Source organism: Ostrinia furnacalis, unplaced genomic scaffold (assembly GCF_004193835.3).
Source record: "Ostrinia furnacalis isolate ACB-3 unplaced genomic scaffold, ASM419383v2 OfSCF0375, whole genome shotgun sequence".
NCBI lineage: Eukaryota > Metazoa > Arthropoda > Insecta > Lepidoptera > Crambidae > Ostrinia > Ostrinia furnacalis.
In genome coordinates this window covers 322,074-342,207 of record NW_021130614.1, presented here as the reverse complement: position 1 = coordinate 342,207, position 20,134 = coordinate 322,074, and the positions used below count along the sequence as shown (strand labels likewise).

At 36.3% G+C, this 20,134-nt stretch overlaps 1 protein-coding gene across 3 annotated transcripts in view; it reads right to left on the bottom strand.

Moving 5' to 3' along the window:
- Positions 1-20,134, bottom strand: part of LOC114361819 (uncharacterized) — a 101,121-nt gene that overhangs the window by 8,707 nt on the left and 72,280 nt on the right. Inside the window, exons 5-9 of one of the 3 annotated variants that reach the window (XM_028317010.1) lie at positions 19,966-20,087; positions 3,348-3,617; positions 2,450-2,766; positions 798-2,360; positions 222-441 (exon numbers count right to left, since the gene is read on the bottom strand). In XM_028317010.1, coding sequence (XP_028172811.1) covers positions 222-441; positions 798-2,360; positions 2,450-2,766; positions 3,348-3,617; positions 19,966-20,087 — 2,492 coding nt within the window. The remainder of the gene's footprint in view (positions 1-221; positions 442-797; positions 2,361-2,449; positions 2,767-3,347; positions 3,618-19,965; positions 20,088-20,134) is intronic. The other 2 variants (XM_028317027.1, XM_028317020.1) reach the window with 2 other exon arrangements.

Sequence of the window (20,134 nt, the reverse complement as noted above, 5' to 3'; positions counted from 1 at the left end):
ACTCAAAATGCACGAACACGTGTGCTGCAGATGACAGGACAAGTGCAATATGTCACTATGTGGTAACTTCCCGCTGTTCGTAAAATTACAGACGTTAAATTACCAAATTCTATATGATTTATTAGTTACACTGTGTGTTAATAAATGAGTTATCAAACAGTTGCTACAACAAATAACTAAATCCGTGACTTTAGTTGTTAGTTTTGTTAGAGCACACTCACCTATTTGGCCTCTCAGTTTCGTCTGGGATTTGGAAAGCAACTTTGCCAGAGTCAGTGGTTTCGTCGTACCTCTTCTGCCGGACGTGGTCGCCGGAGCACACGGGGACCCCCTCGATTATGTCTGGCACCTCGCTCTTCTCGTATTTCTGGCAAATCCGAATTCGCCCTTGGGGCTTCTTCGCCTTATTCGTCGTCGGATCTGAGGAAGTTCTCCATTTTACTGAAATACCATGCAAACATAACAAGAATTTAAATAAATGAAATAAAATAAAAATTCTTTATTTCAGACAATTTTTAAAAGTCCATATTAAACGGGTAATATTTAAAAATCGTGATCTTATTTAGGTATCTGGTTCAGATCTGTTGAAGCAGGAATATTCAGCCAGTGATTTCCTTGATTGTAATAGATATGTCGTATATTTTAAGGCCCGATTTGTTAACTGGACGCGAACTGTATAAAACTGGATTTAATGAAAGACTATTGATTTGAAGCTAAAACGCGTGTCGTAATCGGCACAAACAATAAATTGCGCTGTTAAATTGTTTTTATTGCTTAGCATCAATTATGTTACTTACCGAAGTCCAAATATGAGTCGGTCTCAGTGAATGTCATATTGATACCGCTGTCCTGAGAGCTAATTGAAGGATTTTGGCACCAAGTCTTTTTAATACAGCAGTGTCGGCACGTCACATCATTGCAACTGGTTTCTTCGTCTGACAGTTTATTGGAACTTGAAGATTTGGGCATAACTGGAGAGTTTTGTGACGTTGTCACTACTTGAATAATAGTGTCAGGCGTCGAAGTCTCACTCGAGTTAAAGGAGATACTGTTGGGTCCAGAGGTCTCGTGTAAAGGAGTGCGCTGCGCTGATTTTGGCGACTGATGACTTGGAGACCGCTTCAATCGAGAATCTTCATCATTCATGAACTGAGTCGGAAGCACTGGACTAGTCGGACACTTACGCAAGCTTTGCGGTGCCCTTTGCAAATCTAACCCTAATTCTGGCCCAGACCCTATTCTTCTTCTACCTCTCTGAGGTGGTGAACTCTTTCTGGAACTTGTGCCATTATAATCTGGAGATATCATTTCATCCACCTGATTAACCATCTCTCGGATTTCATGTTTTACCTCCGACGCCATTTCTCTCGACATGCCCATCAAATATTCCGCTACATCTATGACCGATACCGAATTTCTTTCGTTTTGACTAGATATAGAGGTCATGCTTGCATTCGACTGTTCAAGAGCATCTGAGTTCTCTAAAATATCGTCTACTTTAGAGATAACCTCACGTATTTCAGACTTGATTTCAGTGGCAATTTCTCTCGTCATTTCCTTAACGTATGCCTGAATATCTTCTGATGTTTGTGAGGTTAGTGACGTTGTAGGTGAAACTCGTCCCACTTGACTACAATCCGAAGCAGACGTGCTGCTCTGGGTGCTGTACGAGAATGCCTTTCCGGGTGAGATCATTGGGTCGTCTAAGGACTGGAGATCAGTCTGACTTCCACAGTTGCAAAACATGCTTGCTTTTTCATTTGTATTATTTGGGCTGGCTTCTTTGAGACCGAGATTTAGTTTAGTTTGCGCACTCAGAGCTACTGGTGGATTATCAGAGCCTAAGCTGTAGCACCTGGATCTCATTAACATTGGTTTTCTTGCAGAAGGAATGAGACGCAGGGGCGATACAGATTCCCCTAGCGCAAACTGAACTGGATGTGACATAGTGTCTTCTTTTTGCGTTTCTTTAAGACTTGATTCTCTCGAGAAGAACTTCTGTTTTTGTTTCAGTCTAAATATTTGGCAATCATCAATAGCTGATAAGCTGAAATGTCTCGGCGATGACCCTAGTGTGGGGGAGGAAGTAATGGAAGACCTGGAGATGTATAGACTCTTCCTCGCCCCTGTGTACCCTGACGGGTCAAATGGCACAATATGTTTGACATTAGCCGATCGTCCGAGTAAAAGGTCGTGCGCTTCCTTTGGCAGCATGAACCATCTCAAATAGTCTATGCGAGGATTGAATGTGACTTCGGGTTCAGCTGTTGTGCATTTCATGGCAAGCTTTCTTGCTCTATTGAAGAGGTTTCTTGCAGTCTGTAAGCATTCCGTGTATGTTTGGGGGAATATGCCGGGTCCTGTACAAAAAAGAAGTGTTAAAGTTTCTGTTTCCCAATAAATGGCACATTGAGTTATCATTATCCAAATGTTTCCATAAACAACTTACCAGAAACTCTTCTTTCATGAGATGTGACTTTTCCATCATTGAATCTCAGGGAATACAAAGATTTCTTGTCTCTTAAAATGGAGCACGTGTGGTGCCTCCATTGTCCTGTTTGCGGGTTCACGACATACTGTGGCAGTATCTTCCAGCCTTCGGTGGCGACCATCTTCAAAGCCTCCAAAACGAAGGCCAGCTCGCTCTCCGACATGAAGAAAGGGAGAGACACCCTGCAGAATCCTGGTCGGAGGTGCTCATTGTAAATTGGAACGTCTGGTGCCTTCACGTCGCTTAGTTTCCGAACTCGCGAGATTTCTCTTTGTCTGTAAAGAATTTAATTAATAGAAATAGGTAAGTGAGATGATACTCGTAGTACATAAACATCATCCTATAATGTTTACTCTTGCTGGGAAAATTTTACGTACAATCTTGGAAACTTGGCAGTTGCAAAACGATATTTTAAGACAAAATGTATCAAACATGCCAAAAAGCCATAATAACTGCACGTATTCAGATTAGATTATTATTTTAATGGCCGACGCAAAATCATTAACAGATTATGAATTACCACATCTGGATTATTTTGGTCTGTGATAAATTGGAAATGTGAACTACTAGTATCAACACATTAGCACGAGTGTCTGGTTTTCAAAGTTATGTGTTTCGTGTTTTATTACATAACGAGTGTGTTATAACTTGTGGTGTTGTTTACCTTGTGTGGTTTACAATGAAAATTATTCATGTTTCTACGAGTATTTTAAGAAGCAAAAATATGAGCAGTAAACTCACTTTCTGTAATAAAATTAGGTACCATTTGAAATTCCAGACAGGTTAATTTTATTTGAGACCCTTTTTTTCAATTTCTAGTACAAAAAGCATACAATGAAAATTTAAAAGTACTCACGCTTCAACATCCAGTAACTTCTCGTACTCTCTCAAGAGCTGGTCATCAATCCCCAGAATATCTGACCCGTAGTTCAGATTGCTGCTCAGTCCTCCCCTAGCCTGGATCCCGAAGACGTCGTTCAGGACTGCACAGACGAAGTTGTGGTGGAGGAAGGTTCCTCGAGGGTGCTTCACCATGATGGAGAAGATGGGCAGCCGTCTGACTGTGGGAGACTCGTGGCCGAGGACTATCAGCTCGGGGATGTTCTTTATGTGGGAGAGCACTTGTCTGAAAGAAAACATACAACCGAATTTAGAATATCCCCTTTTTGGAAGTTGGTTAAAAGGACAAAGGTTTATTTTTGTATAACAAGACAGATTAAGGCATGGAGGTGCTAATACCTCCATGGATTAAGGCATAATATTCTGGAATGATGACGCTATGTATGGATTTGCACTTGGGAGTAGATTCAATCCCAAATACCTACTATAGTACTATCAGATCATTTTGAATGGCACCTATAAATACACGTAGCAGTTAAGCCCTTACCTAAGTTTGAAACTTATAATGACGATTACGATGAATGAAAACTATGAAACTTGCATATTGAAGAAAGTTTTGCCTTTATTACGATTTCAAAGAAAGTTGGAACAAACTTTATAAGAAGGCAAGACTAATGGTATCGCTGGAACTACTAAGAAAAGTCAATAATACTCTTCGCGTTTGCGATGAATTTCACAAACCAAAATTTATGAACATGGATGGTCAATTTCCATGTAGAGATTACTAATATAATAATCTCGTAAATCAAACTATGTTCAAGTTGTTTTGACTTCATACTTCCAATATTCTATTATCTTTTATCATCAGATCAACTCAATGGCACTATTAAATTTACATTTATGAATGCAAAATCATCCTCAAACTCCGGAAATTGGGTCACAGGTCTCAAGTACAGTAATACACACAAACACGAAGATTTGTAAATATGAACGCTTGTAAATAAAACACGACAGCGTGTTATGCCAACAATCGCTAATCTGCTATGGCCACCGCATCCTGTTTGCAATAAAGAATGGTAGAGAATATGTATAAAGAACTATGGCGGAAGCGGGAGACGTGACGCTCGTATGCGTAAGCGCACACCTTGGCCTTAACTTTGTCTATTTCTGCATTTTGTTAGAGCAGACCCACGTATTGTTCAGTTTAGGCTCAGCTGTTGCATCGTTCGATGAATTTGTGACTATATTTCTGGCAGCACTCAAGAAACTACACCTAATTCTGCCAATGACATTTCATGATCAAGCATAAATCTTTTTTATGTGATCTGGATGTCGCATAATTTCCAATTCGGATAGTTCCCAGTGAAGGTCATTGGTATTTATGTCATATCCCCACACGATAGAAGAAGTGATTCAAAAAACTACCAAAAGTATATCGAAAATGTTCCATGAAGGTGGAGGAGCCTATTCAGACTTGTTTTTCGTTTATACACAAGTATCATAAAAGCCGCAGAAAAAATCTTGAAAGAAGCGAAAAGATAACATTCGTAATCATTTGACTTCGTTCCTTTGTGATGTTAATTACACAACGATGCGATAAAAATTCGACAGAACGTTCTTCCGACACTTCAGCGGCTTTAGCGCATGCGATCTTGTATCAATCTATCATAGCAATTTGCTTGGACCTCGGCCAAACGCGCCACTACCACAAAATACTATTTCTATTTTGTGCCACTACTATCAAAGCTGGAATGGTACACAAAAAACGAAATAAATCAGACAGTTATAGACCCATCCCTTTACACAAACGAACTGGGATGGCGCACTGTTGTTGCTAAATTTTATTTGACAATTGTTTTAAAACCAAATTCAAGTATTTTTACAAAAATATGAAGTTTTTTCGGTAACACATAATTTGCTAATTATTAGCATAACCAAATTATGAAATTTGGTCGCTTCCATTGGAATCTCAGCATTCGATCATTGCCTTTACTAAACAATAATTTATAAACATTACAAATACCAATTGGACCTACTTAAAATGAAATTATAAATCAAATCTTATATTCGACCATACTGGCAAACTACTGTAGAACGACGTGTCTGGCATAACTAACTACCATTTCTTATTTTGGCCAAATCCCATCCCTGAACTGTCAGGTTGCAAACATTTTATCGTTTACAATCCAAGGATCTTGTTAGTGCGGAAAAATGTAAAACCCGCTTAGCATCTACATCCTAAAAGCGTAAAAATGGGTCACACAACACATAAAACACATCGGATAAGGAAACTAAGTCACTTTGCGACTCAGCCCCTTATTCCATTTGGTGAGATGCCAACGCTCTAACGAAACCGCGGGATATCAGCATTCTGGCTTAAACGCCCAGATTAGGAGTTAAACTGTTGATAAAGAAGCTAAAATGGAGATCAAGGCATAAGTATGTAAAGTCAGAATTAATTATCTTCAAAAGCGCGACAATTTTAGGTCGACACATGCTCTTTTTCACTTTCCCCAGCGAATAAATCTTCATAATCATTATGTTAGCACATTTCCACCCCATTTCAATGTAATGTAACGAGGATTTATGCCTGCCCTTTTCTTGAATCATCATTTCGTATTTTATCTTTACCTGTCTCTTTAATTCTTTATTGTAACTTTCGTTATAGATTTTAGATTTGACTGTTTAACTTAATTAGGACTAAAGATGTAGTGAAGTTCCTAATTGTGATCTACTATATTTTCTACAGGCACTGTTTTGGATATTTTTGGATTATCATCAACACACTAACGATGTGGTATAAGTTCTCGGATTACCTAATCCAGGTTTACCCATAATAAAAACCAAAACAAAATGTTCATTGCATAACACCTATCTAGGTACTATTTTTAATTCATTAACACCTTTGCTGCGGCAGTAACTTTCTAATACTTTCCATTCCTTCGGTACAAGGTCAGTAAACCTGGTATTAAAACTTACATTGTGGCGGCACAAGGCTTAAAGACCTTGTAATATTTAAGATACATTAATTTTATTTTTGGCTTCATGTTAATAGATATTGTGTTTTTTTTCTTTGAATATTAATAACAATGCATTTATTGACATACACCTGAAGGCGTTCGTGAATAACTTGTTTAGTATAAAAATTATAGCTATATTCAAAATACAAGGCTTATGCACCCGGTGCCGCACTGAAGTAGGGAAGTCTGGTGGGTATTCTAGGGATGTGAAATACAAATATCGATAGTTTAAATTAAGTTGTAATAAAAATTTAAAAAAGTAACAAACAAAGATGTTTTAATAATTTAGTCTAAATATTTTACAAATAAGACATACGTGCATAAATACTTAAATAAGCTATATTTATAGAAAACATATTATTTAATAACATTTAGTTACAACTTCAAATGTTTGTCACGAAAAACATTATTTAAATTAGCAATAAATCGTGTAGCAAATTAAATTATAATCGATTTGCAGTTTTGATTTTGTTTGTTTCTCTTGACGCCATATTATCGACATGTGCGTTTCTTACGAATGCGAGGCAACACTGGCTGCACGAAGCTAGCGTGGGGTGCGGTACCAGGTGCGCAGGGTACAAGGTGCTTCGACCTGGTTTCGCATTGTGAAGACATTTTATTACTTCCGTGCGGTACCAGGTCTAAAAACCTGGTATTAAGGTAGGTACATCATTAGATACTATTTTAAGAATACATCATAGATATATATTCATCACTTTCTTACACCGGACCCAATTGAAGTTATGCCTTCCGCACGACAAGGAAGACTATAATTTTCTTAGCCGCACGGTAAGCGAGACGTACACAAGGTCTATAGACCTGGTTTCGCACTCAACGTGTTAATTAATTACTTCTTATGTTTGCACGTGCTTTCTGTGCAGATTGATTTATTTATAGGTTTTTTCCGACCTTGCCAATAGATGTACCTATGAGTATATTTAGAATGAAAATCAATCTTGATGTGTGATTCTAACTTCACAATAGCTTGACAATTGATATGTTACTGTAAAAGCTCGAACTACGGTTAATCTTAAGATTTAAGTGTAAGTCTTAGGATTTACCGACATGAGTTGGTAAATGTAAGTATTTCTGAAAATACGACAATTTTTTCGAGCTTTTACCATTCGAATTCAGTATATGCTAGGTTTTACCTCTGTCAGCTGGTAGATGTTGGTTTTAGGAATAAAACAATGAGTAATAATTCTTAATGGGGAATTATAAAACGATCAAATAAAAAATAACTTAGCGACTGATGATGACATACCGATACCTCTGGGCTCAAAGGTCGTAAAGGACAAAATACCGAAAATGAGTTTTTTATACAGTTGTACTCAGAATTTAATTCTCTATCGATCTGTATATTTAGTTTGTCGAAATTCTCAAAAAAAGTGCCTTTACGACCCATCATATTTGATAAGCTAAACAGAATTCATCGTGAAAATTGGGATGTAAATACCATTTGATTTTTTAGTACAGTTAGCATGGTAGTAAAGAACAAGTAAACACAAATTTTTGGGCGTATAATGTACATGTAGTATAATCTATTGTCCTATACAACCCAAATTTTCATACCAAAGTCTAAATAATTTGTCCTTTACGCCCTTAGATTATCTAAACAAATATTTTAAAAATCTACAAAGAGAGGATATTAAAACAACTGAGTAGGTAAATTTTATAGACGTTTCTTATTGTATTTAAGTATATGCGTTTAGAACAAACGAAAGAACTAAAAAATCATTAAAAATGTGTAATAAAACTATTTTAGAGTGTAACGATTATATTTGTACATTAAAAAATGATGACATCTATTCACATCGGGTGATGCTTTTTATTATTTCTTATATTTGACGAAATTAGGTAGTTGTCAGGTAAAAGACAATTAAAAGATGACTTAACACAATGAAAACATGCTATAAAATAACGTATTACCTAATTAAGTTAGGATAGTCATTATACAAATTTGAAAAATGAAAAAGCTAGATGAGAAAAAGAAGTCACCTTACTGTAGTACCATAAGGTGTCATTATTACACTACTGCAGAAGGAGGGTTATGTTTTTTCGAGTGTATGTATGTTTTGTATGCATAAATAACACAAATGCTACGCTTTACAATTGTTTTTAATGATTTCCTAGTAATTTTGACTAACGTTCTTTTGAGTTTTGACTGTAACAATTATAAATAATTAAGTATAGTTTCTAAAATTATTTGGATCAGCTAATAAAGTATAACTAGTAGGAAAAATATTTACGCTTAACATGGGAAAATATGTGCTATAGTGTCAGTTGAGACTTAATGTACTAAAAAGCGTGAATGCACTTTTTTTCGAAGTTATATTTTTAAATTAAAAATAATTGGCTTTTAAAAACTGTATTATGTAAGAGTAAAGTAAGTGGATGTACTTTACTGGAATGAAAAACTTCCTACTTGTAATCTTACTTACCTAATATTTCTACTTTTGTACCAAGTACAATGACATAATTTCAAGCTTTTATGAATAACAATGTTTTAATCTATTTAGAATTTAGAATAATCATAGTTTGGTTTTCGTTTGTCCTTAATAATTCTATCCTATCTGCAGTATCATAAGGTAAACTGGTTGACAGACTGCCCTATAGAATTAAGTCCGCCATTTGTAGTTTTTCGAAACAATAATAATGATTAAATAAATAAATAAAATAAAATTGGTTTCGGCTTTTTGTGTAAAGTAGACATTATTATGAAGTTTTATTTAAAAACGTCATAATATTTATTTTCTAAAATCGCTCTTATATCGGAAATGGTATCTTCTAGTTCAAAGATATCAAAACTTCTGCTTGCTTAAATAATAGTTACATAAATTGTGTGCATTAAATTTTGAAGCCACGAAAAATCATTTTATTTCATTAAAAATACTATAATTCATTAAAAATATGCGAAGAAATGGTATATTACATATCAAATACCATAAAACATTAAATATTTAAGCTAAATTATCAATTTGCCCTTGCATAATACCTTACCTGGGTGTTCCGTTACGACCTATGAAAACCTATAAAACTCTGTAAATTGTCCTATATTACCTTGATTTTGTAGTTTTGTAAAATAAAAATAGACTTACGCCCTGAGTAACTTGCCTAGGACGAATATTTGAGGGGCGTAAAGGTCTTTTTATTGTAATTTTGAGGGCGTAAAGGAAATTTATCTCAGTAAATACTGCCCTAGTCCAGTTTTTCAATACTTCCTCGGAAAATGCTGTGAATTCTAAGCACTTTCTTCTTAGGTCATATTTTAATAACTCAAAAAACAAAAAAGTTATTGTCGAAATAAAAAATAAAAAATCGTTTTTTGCTTCTCCTGAAAAGTCGTACTTTGTCCTTTACGACCTTTGAGCCCAGAGGTATCGAACTGTTTTAATAACTTGAGCGGTATGAATTTGAGTAAGCGAAAAATTAACTTAAAGTAACTACCGACGAATATTGATTAATAATCAAATGCAGAACGAGCTTACAAAAAGTGGGTTATGTTCAATCCATTTTAGATATTAAAATTCTGTCCGTGCGACTACATTACTAAGTGAGCGACTAGAAATACAAAGAGGGCAACGTCAATATTAAGATAGATTCGATTTTTTCCAATTGAAGTAATTTCTGATGATGAGATGCCCTGAGCACGTTATGACATGTTTTGTTTTTCAACATTTACCGTGCCATTAATGTAAATCCTAAGATTTACCAACGAAATGGTGGTAAAAGTTCGAATCGCAAACCTTTTGGGACATTTACCATTAGGAATTGGTAGATCTTAGGTTATACTGGAATATCTTAGGATTTACTGCAATTCGAGCTTTTACAGTAACAGATATATTGACTTATTTACAAATAGACATGACATTCTAATTATTTAGTTGTTATTTTGTAAACAAAATTTTCCGATGAGCTGTTTTCTATTTACTGTTATTAATCCTGGGTTTTAAATGATCGTCCGAACGTTTTACGTAAGATTTGTTTGCTTTTATCAACAAACTTTAAACATTGTTACCATTACAGTAATTTTCAATATTCTAGAAAAGGTACACAATACATTGAATATCAAAATTATAACAATAATTACTGACATGAAACGCCTTGGAAAATATTGAACATGCTATAAATTCTCAGAATACTTTAACCATATAATTTAAAATGCATGTTTAACCCTTGTCAAGAATATAGCCTTTGTCTTACCTTCATCTTGGCAATGTAGAGTCGGAGAACCCAATTTTTTGTATGTGGGTCAATCCCATTTTAATTGGCTTGGTCCAATTGATGCTTTATCTCAATTGGGTATTGTGTATCGACTATTCTATGGCATATTGGTGTTATTCGACGTATCTTATCGACTAATCTATTGTATAAATTAGGTATTGGCCTCACGCCTTACATAATTTCCAAAGCTATTTCGTTATGATATTGGATAACTTACTGTTTAGTATGACATCATAGTACGAGTAAGATTTAGTTCTCTAGAAAAATAAAAACAAGAAGATGTATTGGTCCCAATAGTATACCCTAAAAGACTCCGGTGAACTTGAAAGGGCAGGAATAATTTTAACAACGTATATTTTTTTTTTTGTAAAAACGGCTTTATTATACAAAAGAAAACTTATTACTTTAAATATGTAAGATTGACCTCAAAGCTCTTGCGGATTTTAACAATAGAAGTCAGTGTGCACCTTTGTCAGAAAATCTTTATCGTTCCATTTCGCCCGAGCTCATTGTGCCATCTATACTAATAAAATATTACAAACGACAAAGTTTGTGAACATGCATGTTTGCTAAACCTTCACGAAAACTGTTGGTTGGATTTTGTTGAAACTTTCAATGTTACTTAGATTATAGGTACATCAGAATAGCACATACGCTATAAGTGGATATTCTAGTAGAAGCTGCAGATATCCATATAGAAAGAATAAACAAGCAACGCTATTCTTTGTCCAATCCGTCCATTACGTAACATGTCGACCCCTTTCCAAGATGCAAATTTATCACCCGCTAGAATGTTTTATTGTGTTCCCGACATTGTTTCGGGTCAGACGCAAAACTGATGTTTATGATGCGGTGTGTTGCTGTTGCGTAATCGGATTCATTGGTAGTGAACAGATGTGATTCTGAGCGACATCATTTTGAATTGATTTGAAGTCCAACTTTGTTATGGCGACACAATTATTTTCTATTTTCTACACAAAAATCGAATAATAAAGTGGACTGCAAAGCAACTGATTGTCGTGACACATAAACACGGTTAACATAAAGATAAAAGAATCCTACATAATCGATTACTCATTCTACCTGAACAGGCTGTTAACGACAAGTGAAACAACCACAAAGACTACCAACATAACCACTGCACATGGAAATAAAGAACATATAGTCTATCCAATATAGCTTGATTAGAATGACAGCTGTCATCAAAAGTAACGACATAACTTTGTAGTAGCGTTCAATGAGAGCTAAATATTAGCGGACAAGAAATAATTCACGTCTGACCTACAAACAATATTTTCGACGACAGTGCTTCCAATAAAAATGATAATTTCGTGTAAATGCAGCGTTAAATTACACCAATAAGTAGTAATTCGAAATTATAAAAATCAAGCTAGAGTATTAACGACGTCTCTACAAGGTTATCTCGAGTTACAAAAATGTTAGTGTTGGGACATATCGACAAATGTCATATTAAATTAAAACTATTTTTTTAACATATTTTACAAAAAAAAATTCTAACTAATTTTTTAACATATTTAAGTCAAGTTATACGTTTTTCTAAATGTTCACTATTAAAAACCAAAAAACATTTCATTCTTAAACAATCAAACATCGGAAATCAATCACCGGTAATTTTTTGGGTATTCATAGCACCGTTGCTCTAGAAGAGATGCCCACCGCCCTCTAGCGAGAGGAAAAAACCACTGAAGAACACTGATGATAATGACTACGACTTAGGTTGTACACCCTTGACATGAATTTTAAATTTTACTGTCTTTAAATTTAAATCATAATTGACATTTTTATGAATAAAGATATGAAGAAAAATTGGGTGCATTTTTTTATATCATTTTTTCGAAAACTTATCGATACATCTATGTGAACCGTACGAAACATACCCATCACTAGTCACATTCGTTTGACAGCCGTCATTCTAATCAAGCTATATTGGATAGACTATAATAACAAAGCGAGTAACAAAGAGACTAATTCGCATGTCCTCGAATGCAGCGCCGTTTTGTCGCAAAAGCGACGCGTGCGCATAGCAACTACTATTCCCGTCGGTCGCGTGGTCGCCCAGTGACCTATATACTTGTCCGCAGTACCCGATGACCCGGATTCAATACTCGTTGTTTGTAAGTTTTACTCGGTATTTAAATTATTTCTGGATGCAGATATGTAGTTTTTGAGGAAAACTATCTCGATAAATGCTAAGCAATGGACCACTTTGCAATTTATTTTATACAGAACAGTGGGTCTAGACAGAAAAAAAGGCTTTTTGACCATCTTTCGACATAAAAACTGGTCACATTTTGCATTTTGTCTAGGGGGGCAGAATTTCAGTGAAATGAAGGATATAGAACGCGGGATTATCATAGGCCTTGGGTGATACATAAAATTGAATCAGAAATAAAGAGAAAAAAGAATATCACTAGAAAAAATAAGGAAATCTATCGATCAATGATTCATCATTTCGATTCCCAGAAAGTACTTGTAATATTGGACTTCTTTCTGTTTACAGCATCCGCCATAATGATTTCCGACCGATTACGGGCTCCCACGGAGCTTCCACTGGAAATGAGCAATTACCTTAAAATTGATTGGCTGTTTCCGAATTATTTTCTCGTTTGAAAAATTACGAGGTGAAAACATCCGTTTTTTGAAAAACAAATGTGTACAATTTGGCACAACAAATGTGTACAATTTCCTACCATTAAGGTTCAACAAAATGACATACAGCGAAGTCCATAAATTACAAAACAAACGCTCAAAGATCGATTCAATCGCAGCCATCGATCTTGCCAAAGTCAACATTTTCGCTTAGGCCAAAAACTTGATAATATTGGCCTTCATTCTGTAATTACTTGGGAAGATTGTGTTAGAAGGACCACCTACGTAAGTAGTAGGTATTATTACATGCGTACACTGTGCTATTGTTGCATGCCAGCCTTCTTGCTTCTTGCTGACGTGTCTCTGACACGACGAGTGACAGCGACTGCCGACTGACCTACTAACGTTTGGAAAGGAGCATTCGTTTGTTATTGTAAAATTACATTACAAAACACATCATCGTTGTTGTTTTACAAAATTTTATTAGGTTTTATTTATCTAATCGCTTACGTGTAATAATCTCAAATTATAGAGCTTCTTTGATCCTTGCTAGTTACTCGCTATCAGTGGTCCAAAAATACAATCACGCGCTTCTCCAGAGTATTTAATCGCGTTATAATGAGCTAATATACGCCAGAATGTATCAGTGCTATTGACAGCACAGGCGGCTGGATCATATCTCGTCGTAGGGTTGTCGAAAACTAGGAACAAATTATGAATTTTATCAATTCTCCCAACTCCCCCTACCAATTTCAAAGATACTAAACTTAACTGAGTAAAATACACTCTGGAAAAATTACAATCGCTGCAGGGAGCTACCAAAACAGCAGCAACTTCTATGCTCTTTGGTTGGTAGATGATGAACCTGCATAAATGTTTTACCCAATTTTCAGACTTGGTAACCCTAGCAACAAAGTCAGTGACGCATAAATTGCGCCGGCGCCTTCCGCACTACGGCGAGTGTTGCCAACGTTCACATAGAATTTATTCGCCGATAAAACTGCGGCATCCAAAATCGAAAACAAGGTTTTGATTGAATAAAGTGATAAGAAACATTTCGGGTTCATCTTTTACATTTGGACTGGTGCAAACATCGATGGGAGATGAAAAGAAATTGAAAATTGGTAAGAATTTAGCACTAATGTTAATGTTAAGTTGAGAGTTTTGAACTTCATTCTGTAATGCACTATGGCCATTTCAACGATCAAGCTTTACGCCAACATCTTATTAAAATATTGAAAGAATCATCTCGCTGTATCACATATTGTTTCTAAATTGCCTAAAACACACTAAAGTACACATCAACAAACCGCGCCAATGTGCGTAACCGTTTAGCGAGCCACCGAATTAGCTGAAGCAGCGCCCAATCAATTTGCGAAGCCCACGCGCGGCTTCTCTCTCATTAGCATCTATCAAAATCACGCGCCTGGCAGCCCCAGCCTCATGGTTACAGGGAGGGATTTAGATACAAAGGAATCTCATTTAATTTATAAAATCCTTTTTTAAGATAATGATGTGTAGGGCAGAACACATTCAGACAAAGAGACAACGGCAGTTCGCTGGCAGCCCCATGCAGGTTGGAACACACAGATTTAATCGAAAGTCCTTGACCAGGGAGGGATTTAGGGACAAAGGAATATGATAATAACATCCTTTTTTAAGACGATGATGTGTAGGGCAGAACAGGTTGAGACAAAGAGAGAACAGCAGTTCAATATGAAAGAACACCTCCCTTACACTCTCAATTCGGAAAGCTAGCTCTATACAAATTAAAAATTCACATTGTGTTATTGATTCTACGGGTACGAAAATTTCAAGATTGAATAGTCCTGACTGTCCGGAAAACCTGTGTTTAATCCATGATTGGATTGATCAGGTACTTTTAACATAGAGCAAGGCTTTTAGAAATTACTCTGCCATTGCTACGGATACAGTGTGATCTCTTTGAGCTATGGCAAATGTAAATATTGGCAAATCGTTTGGACAAACATTGGTTTTATTGTTTGACTGGGACGTTAGAAACGTGGCGCCAGGATCCTTTGTTCAATATACAGTCGACAGCGCGAAAAGCTAAATATTTTTGTTGCAAAAGATCTCTTATTACAACTACATAGATAAGATACGACAGGTTATACTTAACATTGCCCTAAAATCATTTTCATCTAATGAGGATGAAGATCCTAAGGTAAGGATATAAATATTTTGCAATTAATGAACACTGGTTATTGAATATATTTGTTGGTTATAAAATCCATCAGTGCATGGTGTGCAGTGTGTACCAATTACACGATGAACGTACCTACATCTATGAAAAGTCACATTGGTTATTTGAAGGCATAACCTATATTGAAACCAGTCATGTTTACTTAATATTTCGTGCTCACGAAATTTTTATTACTTATTCCTCGCATTATGTTGGTAAACAAAATTTAGGTCATTTCCTTCTTATCGTGAATTCGAAGCGATACCGAGCATTGTGAATTTTTAACACAATAATTAATAATGTTCATGACCAGTGTTGGTTTTCGTAACAATGCCAAATATAACAAAAAATACTTGCTGAAAGTCGATTGCCTATTAAAGTGGCACTTGATTCACACAACCAAGTCAAGTCAAAGTCATAATATTACAAGCTCTTATTAGATTAAGCTAATTGGTGGAAAATCATTCACTCTCATTTATAATCATACAAATAGAATCAAACTGATGATTGAGCCAAGGTCTAGCTCATTAAATGCCCAATTATCGGCGTATTTTCAGCTTTCTATTCACATGCTTGGCTACTGCTCGCAAAACATAAAGGTGTTTGTAACGGCGTCTATAAACATTCGCTGATGTGTCAAAGCGTCGTGAACCTGAACGCGGTAAATTTCCTATCGGCCTCGGACCGGAATAACAAACAACGATCGATGGTAACGATGTTGATTTTACACGTGGCTGTTTGGATAGTTTAAGAAAATATTTAGATAAATTCGGATCCTTATTGATCAAGATGCTGGGAGATATGACGTCTGGTGTTCTATCAGCTTTATTCCCAATTGGGAAAGATAGGTTGTTGATCTTATCATATAAATTCTATCCCAATTCAAAAAAAAAATCTAAGACTGCCCCTAGACAAAGAAACAGTTTTAATTCCGAAATCGCTTCGGTTGGCGTTTTATATATTACTTTGCTTTGTCAAGCGATTCCAAAATTAAAACGATAGATACTTTTTCTACGAGGGCAGTGTCAATCTCGTATGATCAAAATGTAGCCTCAACGTCATCTTGTTAAAAGACTGATGTTTCTATTCCATACTCACTTACCAGTTACTCAGTACCTTAGTTTCTTAGTAGAAATATCAAATATCCTGCCAATGGCCCTTAGCACAGAGAAGAGTTGCAACCCTTAGGCACGACTCATGACTCTTCAGTACTGAAGAGCACGCACGCTATTGAATAAAATCAATAGCTCGATATTTGAACTACGGTTCTCATAATTTATTCTGAGATTGGTAGAGTGGGCTTGAATACAACCACTAACCAAAGAGTATGTACCTAAGTGAAAATATAGAGATTTGAATATGACATTTTGTGAGAAATTACTTAGGTTGATTGATTCATTCGTAATTCGTCGATAATGCCGTTGTACTCGTACTTATATAAATAAAATTCTAGATTTAAATCCTGCTAGGCGAAGCGCAGCTTGGATGGTCTAAGCTTAATTAATTAATGACAATCAATCATTATTAATTTTGAAGATTATAATATTATATCGGGTCGCTTATTTAAGCCTTTCGTGTCATTATGAAGACTTCACGACGCTGCCTTCAGTCAGTGTCGATACAGTCTCTGACAAAGATATGTAGGTAACTTTAATGTTTATTTATAGTCCAGTAGAATTAGCTTTTAAATCGGAAATAATTCCTACAAAAGATTTTATTGTTTTAATGGCTTTATTGGTTGCCCATTAAGACTCTCCTAAGTTTTCGACTTCGACGGAGTTGTGCTTAAGTGGTGAGGGCCCCCGAAAGGGTCATTTTTTCGGTTTTCCGGTTATACCGCGTAAAGGACTAACCCTATCAAAAAGTGGTCTTTATGACGGTTGAAGGGCACATAATCCTGCATTGAATAAGACCAAATTCATATGTTTTGGACAAACCGTTCTCGCGCTAAAGTTCGGCAAAGTAGAAAATATACGTATAATTAATGACCCTCTCCATGTCCAATGGTTTGTTACCCACTGGCTTCCAAGTCTTGAAAAGGGCCACCTCAACCAGTGTAACCCTATCAAAGCTTACGAGCTTGATGCGCCTATCCTTGTTCGTCCCAGCCGTTCCTTAACTGCGGTTGCTGCACCTCTTCCTGGCACTCACCTGAACGACTCTGTGTTACCTACTGTGGCTGCCCCTCTTCCTTGTATCCTCCTGTATGACTACGTTGCCTAGCCGTATGCCTGGTCTAAGGTTCGACGCCAAAAATCAACACCAACAAGTTCATATTAAAACGCTGAAGAGTTTTTTGTTTGTTTGTTTGAACGCACTAATCTTAAGAATTACTAGTTTGATTGAAATCATTATTTTTGTGTTGAATAGCTCATACATTGAGGAAGGCTATAGGATATATACAATCACTCTACGACTAATAGAGGCGAAGCAGTAAAGAAAAATGTTGCAAGCACGGGAAATAGTATTTAAACTATTTTCACTCGTACGAAGTTGATTTTGTGGCGTCGAACCTTGGACCAGGCATATGGCTAAGCAATGAAATCGTACAGGAGGGTACAAGGAAGAGGGGCAGCCACATTAGGTAACACAGAGTCGTTCAGGAGAGTGCCAGGAAGAGGTGCAGCAACCGCAGTTAAGGAACGGCTGGGACGAACAAGGATAAGCGAATCAAACTCGTGAGCCTTGTTAGGGTTACACTGGTTAAGGCGACCCTTTACAAGGCTTGGAAGCATGTGGGTAATAAGCCATTGGACGTGGAGAGGGTCATTAATTATACGTATATGAAAACCAGCGTCGTGGCCTCCCTCACCGGGGGCCATGGCATATGCTGAGTGGGGTCCCATTGCGATGGACATCGCTGTGCGACAGGGTGGCACTGCTCAGTTTTACTTTCACTTTCATTGTATGTTTTATTTTATGTCACCTATGTCTTATTTACTTTTTTTTCTATTATTTACATCTTTTGTCTTCTGTGATGTCCATGGCAATAAATGTTTCTTTCTTTCTTTCTTTCTTTCTTTCTATATTTTCTACTTTGCCGAACTTTAGCGCGAGAACGGTTTGTCCAAAACATATGAATTTGGTCTTATTTAATGCAGGATTAAGTGCCCTTTAACCGTCATGAAGACCACTTTTCGATAGGGTAAGTCCTTTACGCGGTATAACCGGAAAACCGAAAAAACGCCCCTTTCGGGGGCCCCCACCACTTAAGCACAACTCCGTCGAAGTCGAAAACTTAGGAGAGTCTTAATGGGCAACCAATGAAGCCATCAAAGCAAAAAAATCTTTTGTAGGAATTATTTCCGATTTAATCAATTTTTGTGTTTAATTCTACTGGCCTATTAACCCATAATTTACAAATCATAAATTATGTCAGTCAGGTCAGTAGGTGACAAAAATCAAGGTGAGTGATATGTTAGTACTTATCAACAGGGTTCAATCGATGCCCTTCGGGACTTATTGTTTACAGGCGGAATGTTCCGCGTTCTCCGCCAACGATTGATATTATCAAGGAAACTATTTGCAATATGTCATATACCTCTTTGCTCGAGTTCTCCAAATGTTTAAGAAATATAATATCACGGCTGCAATTTTTACTCTATGAGACTGAAGATAATCTTCCTATTATTATGAAATGATATGAGAATTGATTTTTGTCCCATTGCGTAACATTAATCTCATCTTAATAATTAATCTCTTGTAGCGGAGTTTTAGGCTGACACTGGTTTGTACTTTTGTAGTCGACACGACAAGGAGATTTGGATTCTACTATTGTTATAAAGTACCTTATTATTTTGAAACTAGCGTTTGCCCGCGGCTTCACCCGCGTGAAATTTAGTTTGTCACAGATCGTCATAAATTATAGCCTATATGTTATTCTGGGTTATAAACAATAATACTGTAAAGTTTCATCAAAATCTGTTTAGTAGTTTTTGCGTGAAAGAGTAACAAACATCCAGATATCCACACAAACTTTCGCTTTTATAATATTAGTAGGATGATAAAGCATCGCTTTAAAGTTTATCTATCAATCGAACACATCAGAAGTGTAGGATTAGATAACAGAGAGGGCTTTGTAGAGACAAGGGTAAAATTTAAATCCATCCATACAATGATCAACATAGTATAGAGTGCAGTGTGACTAATAAATCACGGTCCAAATAACCCAGCTCATTAGTTTGAGCCTTCATCAATGCGAGTCCACGCCAAGTCCCGATTGCAACGCTTGCAAAAATAACAACCATCTACATCCAATAGGTTTTTTTTATTACTAGAGGCAAATGTTTGAGAGATTTTCTAATGCTATCATTTAAAAAAAAATTTGTACGTTTTGTTAAAAATTCTTTGCTATAAGTATACAGCTTGTGCATATGAAGTCACGTGTGATCCCTGCCCCCAGGACACCTCTGGTAAAACGTATGTGGTGCAGTCATTTTTTTTTTAATATCATTGGACATTTTACACTACGCTTCTAGTCCTAAACTAAGCAAAGCTTGTACTATGGGTTGGTATGGGTACTAGACAACGGATATAAACATACTTTAATACTTTTTTTTTTACTATAGTAGACTTACCTGGTAATATAGTCCTGCCTCTCCGCGATGATCTGAAGACCGACGGCATCACGCAGCTGCATCACGATTGCTGCTCGCACCGCCTCTGTAGTCTTCAGCTCTTCTATTCTCTCTGACAGCATCTGATTACAAAACAATGATGTTATGATATAGCCTAGCTAGACTTTGA